This window comes from Mustelus asterias, chromosome 16, assembly GCF_964213995.1.
Source record: "Mustelus asterias chromosome 16, sMusAst1.hap1.1, whole genome shotgun sequence".
Classification (NCBI taxonomy): domain Eukaryota; kingdom Metazoa; phylum Chordata; class Chondrichthyes; order Carcharhiniformes; family Triakidae; genus Mustelus; species Mustelus asterias.
The window spans coordinates 27359254-27378859 of record NC_135816.1 but is presented as its reverse complement, the minus strand read 5'-3'; the positions used below and the strand labels follow the sequence as shown (position 1 = coordinate 27378859).

The window sequence follows — 19606 nt, the reverse complement described above, 5'->3', positions numbered from 1 at the left end:
GTCTGTGCAGAGTCTGCACGTTCTCCCCGTGTCTACGTGGGTTTCCTCCTAGTGCTCCGGTTTCCTCCCACAGTCCAAAGACGTGCGGGATAGGTGCATTGGCCATGCTAAAGTACCCAAACAGGCGCTGGAGTGTGGCGACTAGGGGATTTTCACAGTAACTTCATTGCGGTGTTAATGTGAGAATACTTGTGACACTAATCAATAAATAAAAATGACCAAGCCTGGTTAGATTGATAAGTTTTATATGATACTAAATTTTAAAAAGATCAAGCACTGCTAATTGGTGTTAACAAAGCCAAATCATAAACCAGAGAAAAAAAAACACTCTGGTTCAATAAAAGAAGTTTCCGACTTACACAATGCCCTCAAATTTGTTGAGATCATTGTTGGGATTTTCACAGATGATAGTGCCGTTGAAGTTCTTTGGTTCAAACTCAGAATTCTGGAAAATAATTATCGTGGTAATCATGCGTAGTGTACAAATTTCTGAAAAAAGTCACAATGCACTAACAGCAACAACATGGTATAAAGGTAAAGCAATAGATCCATTTCTAAATTACACTGTTGGAAAGAGTGGAAATCAACTTACATTTCCGCCAAGGTGTTTTTAACTGAAGAGATTTTAGTACCACAAGTAATGTTGCCACACAGTGAATGTTGTAATCCCATATTTGTAAATGCAAGCATTAGACACTTCCTAGCAATGTCACACAAAATGCTCCTATTGATGTGCCCTTCAAACAACAAACCGATGAAACAGAGGAAAGGCGCATCTTACATTATTTGCAAACCCTTTCACCGCCAGCCTTTGCTTCAGGTTCGTTTCTCCATCGAGATTAAAAGTCTCAATGTGGCAGATTCCATTGGGTTCTGATGAGTTCAATAGGAGCATGTCAGCTGGAATAATTTCATTGCATATTAACCGTACAAAGTCACCCACTCGAACATCTTTCCAGCATTTCTCAATGTACTGCTTTTCTTTCCTGGAGAACACAAAATATTTAGACAGTCATATGCATGCTTTAACACAAAATAACTCGTCCCCCGCATTACGGTTTTCTTTTTACCTGCACTGACTCAAACTTTGCACAGCGCAATGCAACTTGAGGTGATGAAGGATGTTTTTTTACATTAGACGACAACTGGTGACTACCAATGCATGTTGTGTCCACATGCAATGCTCAAATACAACACAGATCACCTCTGGAAAGTAGAGTATTTAAATTCCACATTTAGATGAGTTGACAAACTATTGGCAAATTGATGCTTAAATGTGAAAATATGTATTGAATTTTATTCCTTCTCGCCAGTGGAGTGGCCACAAAGGGAAAACTTGGAACAACAGAAGACAGATAAACTAGGGAGTTACTTTTAATTTAGCCCATTTGGCACAATCAAGGGATTGAACGACCAACATTAGTTTCTGATAGATCCAATTCAATCAGTTTCCTGCCTGGAGGTTTCAGATTAAAAAGTTCCCCTCTTTCATGATATCACCATATTGCTTGAAGAATTTACAAATTTTGGAATGAAACACCATGACTATTAGATTCTACTAGAACTATGAGAATAATTAACCTGACCTTGAGTAAGAGTCATAAAATGACCGTATTAGGAAAGAAAGCAAAGAACCTGTTCAAGGGCAATCAGGGATGGTCAATAAATGTTGGCAAAGCCAGAGGCACCTACATCCCATGAAAATACGCGGGCTGGAATTCTCCCAAAAAGATTCTAAGTGTCGAATTAGCGTGAAAACTGGGATAATTCACATTGGTTTTTCCAATGGGAGTTCAGAGAAGAATCTCCCACACTCTGTGCACTGCAGAGGTCACCAGCGTGTATATCATTATAAAGCTGTGTGCAGGGCCTATCCCTGCTGGAGAGGCCGACAGCATAGCACTGAGCAAACCACTGCGCGTGCACCAATCTGTCAGTGCCGAGATCGCCACATGAGCAGTGGTCCCGCACTAATGTTTTAGTGCAGCGGGATGGGAGAATCGCAGCCAAAATGTTAGATGAGCTCAGTCAGTCGCAGCTGCACCTTGGAATAAATAGATTGTGGATTCTACCCCTGCTAGTAATGTATGCATGCAACACAGGCTAACATTTTAATGCAGTAATGAAAGAGTATTGCATAGTTTGTGATACTGTAAAAAACTCCCATGGCACTATTCATAGGAAACCAGAAGGTCATCTGATATGCTGATCAATATTCTTCCCTCAAACAAAACCAGAAAAACACAGTATGTTTACAACTAAAGCTTTCTTCATTTTGAAGAAAAAACCACTTCTAATGTCAGCAACTGCAGCCACAATGTACACACAGCATGATTCCACAAATAATTGGATGAATGACTCGTTAATCTAAGGGCGAGATACAGAATTGTATCACAATACCAGTGGAAGTAAAGATGTTAGAAAACATCTTCAGAACTTTGGAAAGTTTCAGCTATTCAGTGTACAGAATTCTTTTTTGAGCAGCGAGCTCAATTGGGTACATTCCCAGGAGAGAGATCAGCTAACTACAGGCAAACCTCCAACATAAGAGCTCAGTAAGCCTCTTCTCAAAACACTGAGGTAATCAAGAAAACCTCCCTGTATGAATTCCACAGCTATACACTTTTCATCCCTAATAAGCTGCAACCCACAAGCCCACACAGTTCTTGCAGCACAAGAACCAGTGTATCCGTGTTCAGAATTTGATAAAGTTTTCATCCTTATAACCTATAATCTCGCTCTTAACTGAAGTTACACAGCTACTGTGTTAAAGCCATTGAGAGTGGGAGGTATTGGCCAACTGCAGCAGGCAGATACTGAGTCAGCTTGCTTTGCACAGTGACAAAGTCTCTTTTCCTTTGATTTACGGAAGTACAATGCTGCCAGAGGTGCCAGCTTTTGGATAAGACATCTAACTGAGGCGGTCTGCATCTTAGGTGGGAGCAAAAATAAATAGCACTGTTCAAAGGACAGCAGAGGTGTTTTGGCTCACATGTATCTCTCCAACAACATCAACAAAATTGAGTGTACCTGGTCTTTACTTAATTCCTGTTTGGGGGGGATCTTGCTGGGCACAGGTTGGCTGCCACATTTCCATATATTACACAGGGAGCCCACTTCCAAGGTATTAAACTGGCGATGAAGCTTTGGAACAACTAAGGTTATGAAGAGATGCTTCATCAGAACACTAATTGTGTCTATATTCCCTGCATTTGCCTACAATATTTAATAATTGAATAGTAACTAATTGAATTAATTTCACAAAAGACTGAAGCTTGATTACAGGTCACATTCGAACAGAAAGAAAGGTAATAACAGAACAAGATTATTTTTCATTGACAAGACGTTGCCAGAGTCTGCAAAGAGATTCGCAACACTTATGCTGTCAGTTTGCAGTCACAAGAAATTGTTTTGATGGAAGGTCCCATTATATTTTTATTATCTTTTACTGATTCGACATTGCTTTATTCCGAAGTTGCGCTAATGACAAAAAGACAAATTTGACTGTCCCTGAAAGAAATGGGTTAATATTGAGTCAGGACTGCTCTCGTTGCCCAAGTGCGTACGCCGTACTAGCATCATGTTATCAATATAGCTCTGACTGCCAGTCAGTCAATATTGCTTTGTTATTTTCTTGCCTGATGAAACCTGCACAACCCGGCTGTAGAAACTAAAGGCACATTTCATCGGCATCCTTCCATCGACGAGAGATGATTGGCATGCAGCAAATCAAATTCGTGGAGAACATTTGCTGCTCTGTAATTTCAATTTGTTAGTTTGGTAAATAAAACAGAACATGACAATTCAACAGGAGGCTGGATTGAATGCAACTTATTGCAGCAAGGATCATAGCGATCGGACCCATTTCATCGTAGAAGAGGCACCGGGCAGGATTTTCCGGCAGTGTTCTTCCCAAGACTGGAAAATCCCACCTGAGGTCAATGGACCTTTGCATGGTCCTGTCCACCCGCTACGATTCCCATGGCAAGCAGGATGAGAAAATTCCATAGACCATGTCAGTCTCCCAGCAGCAGGGAATCTTCCCCAGTTATGTTAGAAAGCAGGAGGGACTGGCTAGGCTCATTAATGAATCCATTATATACCCAGTATCTTTCAGCTGTGACAATACAGTGCTTTTAAGAAATTTATGGTTCATATGGGGTATGTTTAAGAGTTCGCTCTGTTCAATTGGTACCGATTTGTCTGCTCCTGGCAGCTCACCTACTGAGAATACAAATGAATAATTGATCCTAGATATTGGGGTGGTTGTTTTAATCTGAACTAATGCAGTTAATGTTTATTTTTTGGTTTGGCCCCCGGGGTTTCAGAGTAGGGATAAGTTAAGTTGATTAACAAGAGATGGAGGCATGTGCTAATGGGAGGAGCTAAGCTAAGAGAGGGGAAAAACAGGCAGTTTCAGTTTGGATGTGCAAGGAGCAGCAACTCTTCTCTCTCTGAAGTCTGGGACCTGCTAGAAAATAAATATCTCTCTCCAAAGATGTTCTGGAGGTTTGGGGACTAGCAGCTTTACAACAAAAGAATGGGATCACCAGCACAGGAAGTTAGTTGGGCAGTGAGTTTGGGAGAGAGCTTGATCTTCAATTTGGGGCCGTCAACTCTCAGGTCCTTTCCACAGCTTTTCCTTATTATTGGATCATATATACTTACAGGACACAAGCCAGCAGTTTAATGCAGTGAGTCCATGTAAGTTTTTTGCTCAGGTCTTTCTAATTTAATTCCACTGCTCCCATATCTCCCTTTAGCCCTTGCATTTTTTTCTGCTTCAAATATTTATCCAATTTTCTCTTAAGATGTCACAGTGCCTTCTCAATTACTCCTTGCAAAAAAGCATCACATGCTCCAATAGCATAAGTAAATATTTAAACTTCCTATAACTGTTCTTCTCACTCTCAGTTGAGGGACAGTCACTGGGGAATCATCAAATTTAAACATTTGTGAAATTGACCTTTTCCTAGATGTTCAAAGCAGACTACATATGACACACAATTTACAGCATAGTGCAGAACCCTGCATGACCAGTATATGCAGCAGAATCAGCCTTTAAGATTCCAATGGTGTCTCATTGACCACACTTGAGTGGGTAAATGTTTCATTGTAGAATTTGTCTGCCGCACTTCAGGCCAATCAATAGTGTTGAAGCCATTGAAAGGGTGCAGAGGAGATTTACAAGGATGTTGCCTGGATTGGGGGGCATGCCTTATGAGGATAGGTTGAGGGAGCTTGGTCTCTTCTCCCTGGAGAGACGAAGGATGAGAGGTGACCTGATAGAGGTTTACAAGATGTTGAGAGGTCTGGATAGGGTAGACTCTCAGAGGCTATTTCCAAGGGCTGAAATGGTTGCTACGAGAGGACACAGATTTAAGGTGCTGGGGGGTAGGTACAGAGGAGATGTCAGGGGTAAGTTTTTCACTCAGAGGGTGGTGGGTGAGTGGAATCGGCTGACGTCGGTGGTGGTGGAGGCAAACTCGTTGGGGTCTTTTAAGAGACTTCTGGATGAGTACATGGGATTTAATGGGATTGAGGGCTATAGATAGGCCTAGAGGTAGGGATATGATCGGCGCAACTTGTGGGCCGAAGGGCCTGTTTGTGCTGTGGCTTTCTATGTTCTATGTTCTATGTTCAATAGATTATATCAGGACAGTATTTGTCACCTATGAGTTGACATGATTTTCTTCCCTGAAGACGTAACAAAAGGGGCAAGTTGTGAATTTGGATAACTTGCAACATATTCCTTTATTGGCATTGTTGAGGTGGCTCGAGGAGTTTTCTCTAAGAGATCATACAGGAACATGGGTATCATCGACTGCATCCTGGAAAACCAGCCACTCTATAATACTGAATGACTCGATGTTGCTGCTTCCTAGCTCTGAAGACAACTGTGATGATTTTCCCACAAAGTGCTCCAGTCACTCGTCAAATGCATTTCAACACTTGCACCCCAAATAATAATAGGAGATCATTGTGACTGCCTGGAATGAACCACTGCCACAGTGTGGACCTCATCTTATTCGGCAAAGAGAGCACAGAGCAGGCAGATGCAGCAAATGGCAGAGAAACCCTATTGCCTCTCCGATGAATTGTACTCAGAATCACCATAAGACATGTTGTGCATTGATATCCTTGGAGGGCTGTGGAATGGACAAGAAACTGGTAGGTTCCATCCTTCTAAATGCTTCCTTGTTCCAATTTATGCCGTTGCTCCTCCTCCTTTTCCCCGTCCCTAATAATAAAAGTACAAGAATATCCTCCCAAAAAACCCTCACTGTTGATGGAGTGGATAAACACCTTCCTAGAATCATGGGATCTGCACAGTGCAGAAGCAGATCATTCAGCCCATCGAGCCTGCAGCGACAACAACTTCACCCAGGCCCCATCTCCGTAACCCCATGTATTTACCCTGCTAATCTCCCTGACACTAAGTGGCAATTTAGCATGGCCAATCAATCTAACCCACACATCTTTGAAGTGTGGAAGGAAACCGGAGCACCTGGAGGAAATCCACACAGGGAGAATGTGCAAACTCCACACAGACAGTCACCGGAGGCCTGAGTTGAACCCAGGCCCCTGGCGCTGTGAGGCAGCAGTGCTAACCAATGTGCCACCGTTCCTGTGATCTCACACTTATCAGAAGCGACAGGAAGCAAGTTAAAGTCTATCCAGGCGGAATGGCAAAGAAAGAAATTTGCTCATTCACTATTCAGGACTAGAAACTTTGCACTTCCTCCTCACTCAGCCAATTCAGACAACTGCAGTATCTTCTAATTCTTGTTCTAACTTACCTTGGGTTTTCAGAATTAAAAACAGGAGCTTTAGCATCCCTGACCATCATTGTTATAGCTTGAAATGATGTTAATTTGGACTCAATGGGGGTAGAATTGCAGGAGGAGGCTACAAGCACATAATCATTTGTGGGAAGAGGGAACGAAAGGATTAATTTTGAGATAAGAAGGCAGCGTAAGATATTAGTTCCCTTGAATATATGCTCCAATTATGCTTAAAAATTGCTGTGCAAATTCATCTCCAATGTTTCACATTTCTCTGCTGAGTGTGCTGATCTGCCAGTGACCTCCTGAAATAATTTGCATTCTTTCTCTAATTTACTGTGCTTCCATTTTTAGTATCAGAAAAGTTCAATTTTATTTCTCCTGTGCCTTTATGCAAATAATTGATGCAAGAGGAAAACAAAAAAGTCCCAGCCAGCAAAGATCCATAGCGATCACATAGCACGCCTAGCCAATTAAGAACTAAATATATTCCTGTTTGATTCCTGTCACCTCGACATTCTTGTCTCCAAGCAACTACATTTCCTTATCATCTGCCTCAACTTTCAAATATATCTTGTATGCGATGCCCAAACAGTTTATGAAATCCAAATATACAACATTCAATGTTCCCCTCATCTGCAAATGCACTCTGGTTATTCTCAGAAAAGATTTGTGTGCACATCGAATTGAGGCACGCAATGGGTAGGGTTTTCCGACCATGCTCGCCCCAAAACTGGAAAATCCCGCCCGAGGTCAACAGACCTTTGCATTGTTCCACCATCACCAATCCCCCCCGTGGCAGACAGGACGGGAAAATTCCGGTCAATGAGTCTTCACAATGTCATTGAAAAATGGCACTGAAGGTTAATTTGGGAAGAAGTGGCAAATTCAACCCTAACAAAGAGGACTGCTGTAATTATGACCAACAGTTACAGGTTTGGCTGCAAGTGAACAAAATATGAGATGAGGATCAAGTAAATGCTCGCCTCACCATGATGAGACCCGATGCTTTTGAGATGGTGTCCAACCTATGTTGCCAGCGAGACCCTAGGATTGATTATGCACTCTTCTGAAATAAATGACCTCGGAGTTAACCAGCAGCTGAGTACATAAAGCAGTTGTTGTCACCATGTTCCTGTATTGCAGTGAGACTTGGACTGTGTATTTGTGACACATGACAGTGGCACAGAAATTCCATCAGTCTCGCCTCTGCTGCACCCTCTAGTTTCAGAGGGAGGACCATCGAACAAACAGTCCTCCCCATGTCCTTCTTGAAACAAGCGTTCAAACAAAACTCCTACAAAATCAATTTTGTTGGACTGCACACCAGCCTGGATTTTCCAATGGTGAAATGCCTCTCAGTTATTGCAAAAATGGAGGAGGAGACCAAATTCCAGATGAGTAGCTAAAGGTCCTGGAATGGTGAACAAGGCAGGCAATGCTTAGGTGCCAGAGAAAGGAAAGTTGTTCCAAACATTGTAAAATAGCACAAGGTATTTATTGCTACATCCTATCAGTTTAATTATATGAATTTAAATTTAGGGGCATAACAGAAGGATGGATGAAGAACAAACAGGATGGACAGGAGATGCTTTTGTGATATTTCTTGGTCTCCTTTTAGTGATTTAAGGAAATATTTTTTGTATTCATGATTTCCGCAACATAACATTCATTAAAAATCAATTCAGTGGCATACGAACATGAAAAAAAGGTAGACAAAAATCAGCTGGCCCATTGAATCTGTCCCATTCAGCTTTGTTGCAACTAAGCAATCTGACTCCCATGCATCCGAACCCACTAACAGCCCTGGGAGAGAGATTAAAACAGGTCGTAGGCTAAAAAGGAAGAGAGAAAAGAATTCTGGAAAATGAATCTCAGACTCCTGAAGGCGCCAATAATGTACACGTAGCACCTGATAAAATGCATACACACACACCTTTGCATACCAGAGAGTCAGGCCATAACAAATCTGCCGATTCATCATTCACTGCAATAAGCTTGCTAACTAAACACAATGCTGTTCTAAAAATTATCCCCTTGTATATTCCAAAGCTAATATTGTTCCACGTCAATACTTCATTTGCAAACATTCTTTACACGTCATCTGAAGCCAATTGCTTTCTTTCAATTTGCTGTGTTTCAAATATTATTAATAGAAGATACATTTCTTTTTTTCCCTGATCCCCAAGAAGCCTATAAATTAAGGGTGGCACTGCTGCCTCACAGCACCAGAGACCTGGGTTTGATTTCTGGCTTGGGTCACTGTCTGTGCGGAGTCTGCATGTTCTCCCCATGTCCGGGTGCTCCAGTTTCCTCCCACAGTCCAAAGGACACGCTGGTTGGGTGAATTGGCCATCTTAAATTTTCCCTCAGTGTACCCGAACAGGTGCCAGAGTATGGCGAGTAGGGGATTTTCACAGTAACCTAATTGTACTGTTAACGTAAGCTTACTTGTGACACCAATAAATAAACTTAAAAGAACTAAACATATCAATATCCTTATCATGGTAGACTCATTTGTTTCAACAGACAAGGTTGTAAATATCTCATCAGCAGCCTCTCCAACTTAGATCTTAAAATTAAAATTTCTTTCAAGATTTCATGTTCTTCAGAATGAGTTGAAAGAGGAACGTCAATGCTCAAGAGTAGAATTTATAAAAGAACTGATCTCAAATGATGCCAAACAGACTCAGGTCAGGGAGTCTACAGGGGTCACACACAGGTCTTTTACTCTGCCCCAGCTATGCACTTCAGCCTCGGATGCAAACACCTGCTGCACTTGATCGGTAGACTCATAGAATCCCTACAGTGCAGGAGGAGGCCATTCGACCCAGCGAGCCTGCACCGACAACAATCCCACCCAGGCCGTAACCCCATAACCCCATGCATTTAGCTAGCTAGTCCCCCTGACATTAAGGTGCAATTTACCATGGCCAATCCACCTAACCCACACATCTTTGAACTGTGCCGGAGCACACGGAGGAAACCCACGCAGACACGGGGAGAATGTGTAAACTCACCACACAGACAGTGACCCAAGCTGGGAATCGAACCTGGGTCCCAGTGCTAACCACCGTGCCGCCCAGTATGATAGTTTAATTCCCCTATCAGCCATCCTCATGTGCTGCCCGAGTGCAACTGCCAAATAATATGGTTTGTGCTGAATTATGGGCCGTTTTGTTATAAAATTTCAACCAATGGAAATATATTTAGATTAACATGCTTTTGTATAAAAATAGCTGGTTTGCTGTCATATTACTCACTGTTAATCTGGAATCTCAAACATGTTTGTGAGAAGCAGCTGATAAAATGGAGTTATGCTTAACCTGGCCTGTCCTTTTAAAACTAGTTCCTATCGGAAAGTGGGCCAAATAGGCATTTCCCGAGATTAATTAGAGACTAATTGTTCTGGTAAGGTTCTGTAGATTAGTAGCTGCTTCCTGATTTGTTGCCATTGGGATGAAACCTGGATCAGGAATACATTTTGTTTATAGCTCAGGAATGTGTGCAGGCCCACAAAGCTGCGGGGGGGGGGGGGGCGGTGGTAATTGGTTTTTGTAAGCAGCGCAAACTGGTGACTGATATTTCATCTCGCCCGATCTTCCATCGGCTGAACATCACAAGACTGTGGTTTGAATTTTTCCTGGAGGTTTGTTCCCTCGGCTCTCTGTCACTTGATTTGAAATTAAAAACCTTGACAATATTTTCCAAGTCAACGGAAAATAAAAACTGACAGTGTAGAAGAAGTCACATACCAACTGACTCAAGAACAGCTTCTTCCCTGCTGCTGTCAGACTTTTGAATGGACTTGCCTTGCGTTAAGTTGATCTTTCTCTACACCCTAGCTATGACTGTAACAGTACATTCTGCACTCTCTCCTTTCCTTCTTTATGAACGGTAATGTTTTGTCTGTATAGCGCGCAAGAAACAATACTTTTCACTGTATGTAAACACACGTGACAATAATAAATCAAATCAAAAATAGCTGTCTATCTTTTCACAACCTACATGGTCAAATGTTTCATTAGCCTGGCTCAGTATTCCTAAAGACTATTACAGTTTAAAAGTTAGAAAATCACTTTATAGCCAGCTCAAGAATAGAGAAACCAGCAGAAACCATGGCTAAGGTGTTAAATGAATACTCTGCCTCTCTCTTCATCAATGAAGCAGATGCTATCCATGTGACAATAATAAATCAAATGGAAAAAAAAAAGAAGAGGCTGCTTTATTTTCACTGGCATCGACCAATTTCACCCCCAGGTGACAATGCCCAGTGGATTACCAGTGGTGATGCTGTCAGTAAATCAGAGGCTACTATGTTTCATTAAGACAGGATTAAGGCGCAACATATTATCATTCTAATAAGCTGAATTCATGTGAATTTAGTACACATTATCTGATTAAATATTGTGAAGAGAGTTGCATTGGTTCAGGTCAGTGTTTGCTGTTCATGCTGCAAGTTAGATTGGCTACTTTGTTTTGAAAAATGTGATTTACAACTTTATTTCTTGTTTGATAGAAGTCACATGCTATAGTCACGATGGCAGCATCAATTTGCATTTGCACCTGACAGGTGGATTTGGAAATTATTAGTTTCCCTGTGGGAGAATCTAGAACTAAGGCCCAATGTTGAAAACTAAACAGTGTCACTCAAGACAGAGTTGAAGATTTTTTTTCATTCAAAAAACCATGAGTCTTTGCAAATCTCTTCCTCAAAGGGCAGCGGAGCCTTTGAATATTTTTAAGGCCGAAGTAGACAGATTCTTGACTGGTAAGGGGGTGAAAGATTATCCGGGGGCGGGGGGGGGGGGGGGGTGCGGTGGTAGGCGGGAATGTGAAGTTGATATTACAATCACATTAGCCATGACTTATGGAATGGCAGAGCAGGCTTGAAGGGCCAAGTGGCCTGTTCCAAGTACATATACGTTTGTATGTTCAATTTTTAAATTTAGGGAAATGTTTACCCTAGACCTCGATGTTGCTCTTGGGCTATTTTATATTAGATACTCCAGACTGGCACAGGCATGTCTCATTATCTTGGAGCCTCCTCCTTTCTATTGGAGGTAATCAGCTTCTCCTTTCTCTCAAATAACAGCCAGCCATTAAATCACATGCTACCATTTTTCAATGTGTAGTGCAAAGTGCCAACAGATTATGTCATGTAAACACCCTCGCCTGAACCGGATACTTCTCTTGCATTTATTCACAAATGACGTACCAATCAAACACCTGTGTCTTGGCTTGATTTACTCTTTTGTCAAATCTGTATCGCTTGTAGTCTTCAACTCCATCTTTAATAGCAGTGATGGACATCACAATAATCAAGGGCAACATGGTTATCTCTTTATGGAAAACTCCAATGGATGGGACCCAGTTCAGAAGGGCCAGCAGCAGGAAGTAAATATTGGCAAACCTAGGATGCAAAAGAAGAGGGGGGAAAAAAAATCTTTATGCTTCATCCTTATTGGGGATCTTTGCACAACATGTCTGAGAAAGCAGGTAACCTTTTTTTCCAATCAATCAATGAGAGACAACAAAAAGATAAGCAAATGAATGTCCTGTACAGGGATAAGTCTTCCTCAGATTTTTACTACATATACTTCTGCCTTGGTATTTACATCAGTATCGTCTCTCCTGTCGCCCTCTATCCTTCCCCATGAATATTGAACATAGGTCTGAGGAACCAAAGGAGGGAGGGAGGGAAAGAGGACGGGTGGTGAAATTGGTTAACTATAGCCAAAAATGGATTTATAGAGAATAGACAGCTCATGGCACACTGCATCCAACTTTCATTCCTCATGGGTTTGCTTCCCTCACATGCTTCCTGTGATCAATGTGCCAGCAGGTACAAAGCCACCAGCATTTCAAAAGGTATTCCACAATCCCAATAGCGAGCTTAGCAGTTATAGGCAGACCGACAAGAAATATATCACCCTGCTCATAGGAAATACTTTTGGGTTAGATAATGGTACCATTCAGATACAATATAAATAAAACATCGGGATAGAGAGCCGCCACCCGGATACAATCATCGCTTCTTCAGCAGCATCACCATGCTCTATAATAGCACTGATCCTTGTTACGCTAACAGAAGAGGACAGCCAAATATACTGAGGGAAACAATGATATAATTGGCAACCATTTTGTGAAGCAGGAGGTAGTATCCATCTAAGCAGAGGCACAGAGTTCAGCTAACAGCCTGTAAGCCGGTGCTGGTTAACAGACCAGAAATAAGTGTGCAGAGTACCCTTGAGGAGGCAGTTAAAACCCATATCTTTGCTGAACCAAGAAGAGACATTCCCCAGAATAACTACTCAGTTGTATACAGGGTAACAACTATAAGCTGGCCTCAACTTATAGATTTATTGAATTGGATGCTGTTTGAGAAGAGGGAAGTCCTGAAAGAGATCAGATCTTGTAAGCATGCTTTGGACCAGAAAGTTAATTCCTACTTAAACTGTGTGGTGTGTTTAGTAGTCTTGTACATAACTGTCCTAGATTATTATAGTCCTGTTCGTGCAAATGTATCTTTTCTTTATTGTAATAAATTGTCTTTAATAAGTGTTATACTATAATTGGGCTGGTTACTGTTCGCACTGGGCATCACATGTGGCCCCTTAGACCGATCCTGTAGACAAAACTATACACCACCACAAACTGTATTACAATTAGTGGGTTTGCACAGTGATCAGATGCTGGCTGAGTGCATCGCGATGGGTTTGGAGCCCTGCTTTTTGCCCAATGCCCTATTCTCTGGACTATTGCAATTCTCACTGGCAGCTGGTAGGTCAGGAGAATTTCCCCTGCCTCCAGACCGCCAAATCTTTAGCCACTCTGACAAAAATAATTTAGGGAGTGTGTTTTATGCTGTCCATCTGGCAGGGCGAGGTCTGATATTACACCCCAACCCCCCCACCCACCCACCATGAAGGTATTGGAAGCTCTCTTCCCCCCACCACAAAATCATTGGGGCTGTCTCTGCCTCCGCACCATACAATTATCGGGGACCTTTCCCTCCACCACCCCCCAAGTTTCCCCCACCTCTACACCCTGTCCCTGCAAGGTTCCCCCTTCAGTGCTGCTCCACCATCACTGCCAAGCAATCCCCCTCACTTCAGAGGCCTCGTAGTTCTCCAACCATCAACCACCTCCCCCCCGCACGCGCACACATATCACATGAACTCCCCCTCTTACCCACAGAGGCTACCCTTGGCACCCCTAGCGGGAACCCCTCGACTGTTTCCCATCTTTGTAAAGTTGTTGTTAAGCTTGCCAATGTGACATCACTTCAGCAAAGTTTGACTATTCAGTGAGGGGGAACCATCTGACGTGTAGGCCCTTTAATAATATGTAAATTCATTCAAATATATTTAAATGAGGTTTCCATCACAAAGTACTATATTGCCAGTGAGGCCTGGGGAAAATCAGAAACAAGATCCCTTGGAATCTCGTTTCCTGACTCAGGTGAGATTTTGTATCCACATCGCCATTCTCACTGATGACAAACACAGGCATAAAATTGCCCGCCTCGAGTTTTATGCTTGTATTTGAAACCCTACTCCATGATATCTGTGACTTTAAGTTTGGGGGAACAGCATAATTTGAAATATATACGTCACCATCAGAAATCCCTTTCCAAACAATAAGTAGATCATAGAATCCCTACAGTGCAGAAGGCGGCCATTTGGCCCATCGAGTCTGCACCGACAACAATCCCACCCAGGCCCTATCCCCATCACCCCACATGTTTACCCCGCGAACCCCTCTAACCAACGCATCCCGAGACACTCGGGGGCAATTTAGCATGGCTAATCAACCTAACCCGCACATCTTTGGAGTGTGGGAGGAAACCAGGGCACCCGGAGGAAACCCATGCAGACACGGGGAGAAAGTGCAAACTCCACACAGACAGTGACCCAAGCCGGGAATCGAACCCAGGCCCCTGGAGCTGTGAGGCAGCAACGCTAACCACTGTGCCGCCCTGACACACAGATGGCAAAGAACTTGATCTAAAACGAAAGCAAAATAACCTGCATGTTGCAAATCTGAAATAAAAATAGCAAACGCTGTAATTGCTCAGTAGGTCAGGCAGCCTCTGTGGAGAGAGAAAAGCAGAGCTAGCATTTCAGGTCAATGACCTTTCATCAGAATTCTAATCAAATATTGATCCAATGAAAGAATTTGATCTGCTGGTACTTTGAATAGTAAAAAGTGATGCTGAGGGGTTTGTTCTACTAAAGTTCAATGTCACGATTAGATGTATATCTTGGAGTTAAATACATTTAAAATTCATTTCAATTCTGTCCGGCCTTTTCAAATTTGAATATTAGGTAACAGAAATCCCAGTTTATTTGAATTGTTTGTCCAATAGCATCCAGTACTGAAAACTAAACTCTTTACACTGACAGAATCAAAACTAAGAATTCACAAGTAACAGATGGAGTGAGGGGCAGCCAAGGAAAGCAGATGCCAAGCTGGACAAGACAGGACAGAGTGGGTGCCAAGCTGGGTAATGCACCAAAATAAGCTATTTAACATAATTAAATATTCAAAAAAACATAACCATGGAATTTTAACCAATTAAATACTCCTTACAGAAGCATGGGTTTGCACGAAAAATGCCAAAGTAACTAAGGTATGGTGCTTACTGCAGTACAGTGGCACAATGGTTAGCACTGTTGCCTCACAGTGCCAGGGACGCAGGTTTGATTCCCGGCTTGGGTCACTGTCTGTGTGGCGTCTGCACTTTCTCCCCATGTCTGTGTGGATTTCCTCTGGGTGCTCCGGTTTCCTCCCACAGTCTGAAAGACGTGCTGCTTGGGTGCATTGGCCACACTAAATTCCCCCTCAGTGTATCCGAACAGGCGCCGGAGTGTGGCGACTGGGGGGATTTTCACAGTAACTTCATTGCAGTGTTAATGTAAGCCTACTTGTGACACTAATAAATAAACTTTAAAACCTTACCTGTAAAACTGTTCAAAAATGTTTTTGGGAAGAAAGTTGATGAAGGTATATTTTGTAGTTCTTATTTTGTTGCTGACATAGTCTTTCATTAACCTTTCTGAGTCTTTGGCAAGCTTTCCATTGTTTGGAAAAATAATTCTTTGGTTGTTTGAAGCAGGTTTCTCCTTGGCTGGGGAATTCAGTGATGAAGATGATAACAGTGGTGTTGTTTCAGAGGTACCACCGGTCCGTTGCCGCTGGAAGCGGAATCGCATCCATTCTATAGAGTGTGCCATTATTCATCGGGATCTCCTTTCCATCTTCAGTTGTATGGTCTAATATTGGACGTTGAACCATAACCTTTTGTTAAAACAAAAACCATACATCGGGTAATCAACATAAGTTTGGCAATAACTGACACGCGAGTCCAGTAACCGATAATAGCCACGGATTGAAGAACAGTCAGATTATTAAACTGATTATAGTTGCAAAAATACTTCAGTTAATGCAATCAATTCTTGATACAATTACGTGCTAGTGGAGCTGCGGGCAGGCCCAACATATTTTAATATACAGTACTTCAAGTTGTATTCAAGGCAATTCCACTATTATTTTTGAAGTGTATTTATACAAGGCCTCTTAAATCAAGATGGAAGGGGTCAATTTTCCAGTCGCATCCACCATGGAAATTGTCACGGGTGGGACAGAAAATATGATGGGCCACTGAAAGGTCCATTGACTTCGGGCAGGAATGTTCGGTCCCAGGGTGGATGTGACTGGAAAAACCATTACTGATAATAATACTTCTCTTGCTTTTCCGATTTCATGTTTTGTACTGAAGAATTCTAAGCTCAGGATTCAATGCAGAATCAATTTCTCCCTATCGTAATCTAACTTCAGAGAGCATTTTGACAAAAGTGAGACATTTTATATTCTTTGTGGCTTCCTGGAGTGAGACTGAAAATGATCACTGATGGGACTGTGTCTGTTTAGAACGCAGTTTACACTGGCCCAAGATCAATGCCCTTCGGGATCATGGACAGATAAGTTTATTTAAAAAAACACTTTGCCAACATCATGAGGTTATTCAGTCACCTGACCAGAGTAACCATTCACATCTGAGCCGCAAAAAGCAATTTGAAATAAGTGATTACAAGAGAGATTGAACCTTATTCTCAGTTGAAGTCTGGACAGACAATTGCAGAAGAGACTCATGGGTGGGAATCGAGAACAGGAACTGGAATCTTAGAATCCCGACAGTGCAGAAGGAGGTCATTCGGCCCATCGAGTCTGTACCGACCACAATCCCACCTCGGCCCTATTCCCATAACCTTCGTTTATCCTGCTAATCCCCCTGACACTCAGGTCAATTTAGCATGGCCAATCAACCTAACACGCACATCTTTGGACTGTGGGAGGAAACCGGAGCACCCGGAGGAAACCTGGTGCAAACTCCACACAGATAGTGACCCGAGGATGGAATTGATCCCGCGTCTCTGGCGCTGCGAGGCAGCAGTGCTAACCACTGTGCTACCGTGCCGCCCCACATCTGATTACTTTTTTTTTCAACTCACAGATGCTGAGGTCAGGTGTAGCAACAATACTGCAACTTTATCAGCACTTCTTTCATCATCACCCCTCTTTTCTTCATTATTTGCGGCATTCTCCATGACATTCAGTCTTTCGGAGACAATGGTAACTTTTTTGACAGGACTTAAATCAGGCAGGAAAACTTGGAATGTCCAAACTAAGCATAGTCCAGGAAACAAAGGATCTGTCTTCATATCACAGTCCCTATTTATTCATCACGAACATTTATTTACCCGACTCATGGTTTCCTATTTGAAAGCAAGGTGACATGATGCAAAACAAAAATTGGTCTGCAGTTCCCCTTTAAACAACTAACATAAAAAGTAATTGGAGAACACAGTGAAAGGTTTCAATTTATGTAAATATATTAAATGAATGCCTGTGGAATGGAACCAAGAGAGGCTCACATCAGAATGAAGTAAATTCAATTTTCAAGCCTGAATTGAATCCTCAGAATCTAGTAAGTGTTGAATACTGTTTTCTGACTAACGATGTGAAGATAATTTCTCTTTGCAGGCATGAATAACTTGAGGTTTTTCAATAAGATTGGTAATTGGCTGTTGTGATAATCTAAGAGTCTACTCTTCTCAATATCAAAAATTACAGAATTGTAACCTGCTGAAAAATGCATTACCTGCAAGCATTTCACTATAGCTTGGGCACAGTTGTATTGAAGGGAGAATTAAATATTTAGATATGGGACAGAGTACACTGTGATCTTGCACAAAGAATCTACAAATAGAACCATGAAAAAGGAATTTTTTAAAAATTGACTTTTTGTGCCTCTCTAGGCAAGGACTAATGATAAGGCCTAATGATTGTGAGTGGCATGGTGGCCCAGTGGTTAGCACTGCTGCCTCAGAGCTCCAGGGACCCGGGTTCAATTCCGGACTCGGGTCACTGTGTGTGGAGTTTGCATGTACTCCCCGTGTCTGTGTGGGTTTCCTTCAGGTGCTCCAGTTTCCTCCCACAGTCCAAAGATGCACGGGTTAGGTTGATTGGTCATGCTAAATTACCCCCTAGTGTCAGGGGGGTTAGCAGGGTATATATGTGGGATTACAGGAAAATGGCTTGGGTGGGATTATTGTTGGTGCAGGCTCGGTGGGCCAAATGGCCTCCTTCTGCACTGTAGGGATTCTATGATTAGGAATTGGTCAGTTTCTGTGGTTTGCACTCAGTGTCAATTACAGTACATCTACAAAAAGCTGCTGTTGCTGTTCCCCAAACTCTGTACCAGTAAGGTAGTTCTAATAGTAACGCCACTGGGATGGTGGCTAAAAGTCAACCTGTCCCCAAAAATGGTTATGGGGATCGTAATTTGGAATTATCATACACTCTTTCCTTCTGATGCAGGCCAACCGAAGCCAACTTTGTGTTGCCTGCTAATTTGAAGAATGTTTTACAAAGGTCCTAATTGATTGCATGGGACCCCTCCCTAAAATGAAAAGTGGGAATCAGTATTTCTTGGACATAATGGATGTGTCTACTAGATTTTCCAAGGCCATTCCATTCTGTAATATTACAGCTAAAACGATTAAAGAGGAATGACTTTTTTTTTAAAAACCAGATACGACCACCCACAGAAATCCAATCAGATCAAAGATCAAATTTTACCTCAAAGTTATTCAGGGAAGTTATGGATAGGACACCAATCCAGATGATTCTGAATTTGACACTCCTCAAATTAGATTGGACATTGAGGAAGTAATCAGAAAATGGGACAAATTATTGAGATACCTTCTGGAGGAAAATCAAAATGAACTGAAAGAGCAATATGTGGGAACAAACTGGAAGTACTGAAGTGATTGTGCATGATGTAGATGTAGGAAATGATGTTCCAAATCAGCAATATCCATATAGACTTAACCCACTAAAGTTGGCACAGATTAAGAAGGAGAAGTTAATGTTAGTCTGAGATGCAGCAGCCAAAAGTCTCAGTCAAACATTATGAAGGGCTGGTGGATAGTTACAAATCTCAGTTAAAGAAGACATGAATGGAGGCAAATCAGTGCAATATTAAACTGAAGAAGGTGGAAAAGGAGAACTAGTTACTGGACAATGATGTGAATAAGGAAAGTGAATAGTATCAGAGCCAATTGCAAGAAAAGTGACTGATTTGGAACCTGATCCCGAGTTGTTGAAATTATCGGAGAATAAAATGCAGGAGCGTCAACAACAGCTTGCCATCTATGAGTGGAATAATATAGATCAAATCAGCCGGCCTACATGATCTCATGTCAGAAATTGAGGAGCAGAAGCATTTTACTACTGCAGACAGAAGAAAAGGA

At 42.1% G+C, this 19606-nt stretch overlaps 1 protein-coding gene across 1 annotated transcript in view; it reads right to left on the bottom strand.

The window, feature by feature from the left end:
* atp10b (ATPase phospholipid transporting 10B) overlaps positions 1–16024 on the bottom strand; it is a 105240-nt gene extending 89216 nt beyond the window's left edge. The window contains 4 exon segments of the mRNA XM_078231726.1: positions 360–445; positions 782–986; positions 12004–12198; positions 15750–16024. Coding sequence (XP_078087852.1) covers positions 360–445; positions 782–986; positions 12004–12198; positions 15750–16024 — 761 coding nt within the window.
* Positions 16025–19606: the final 3582 nt, after the last annotated feature.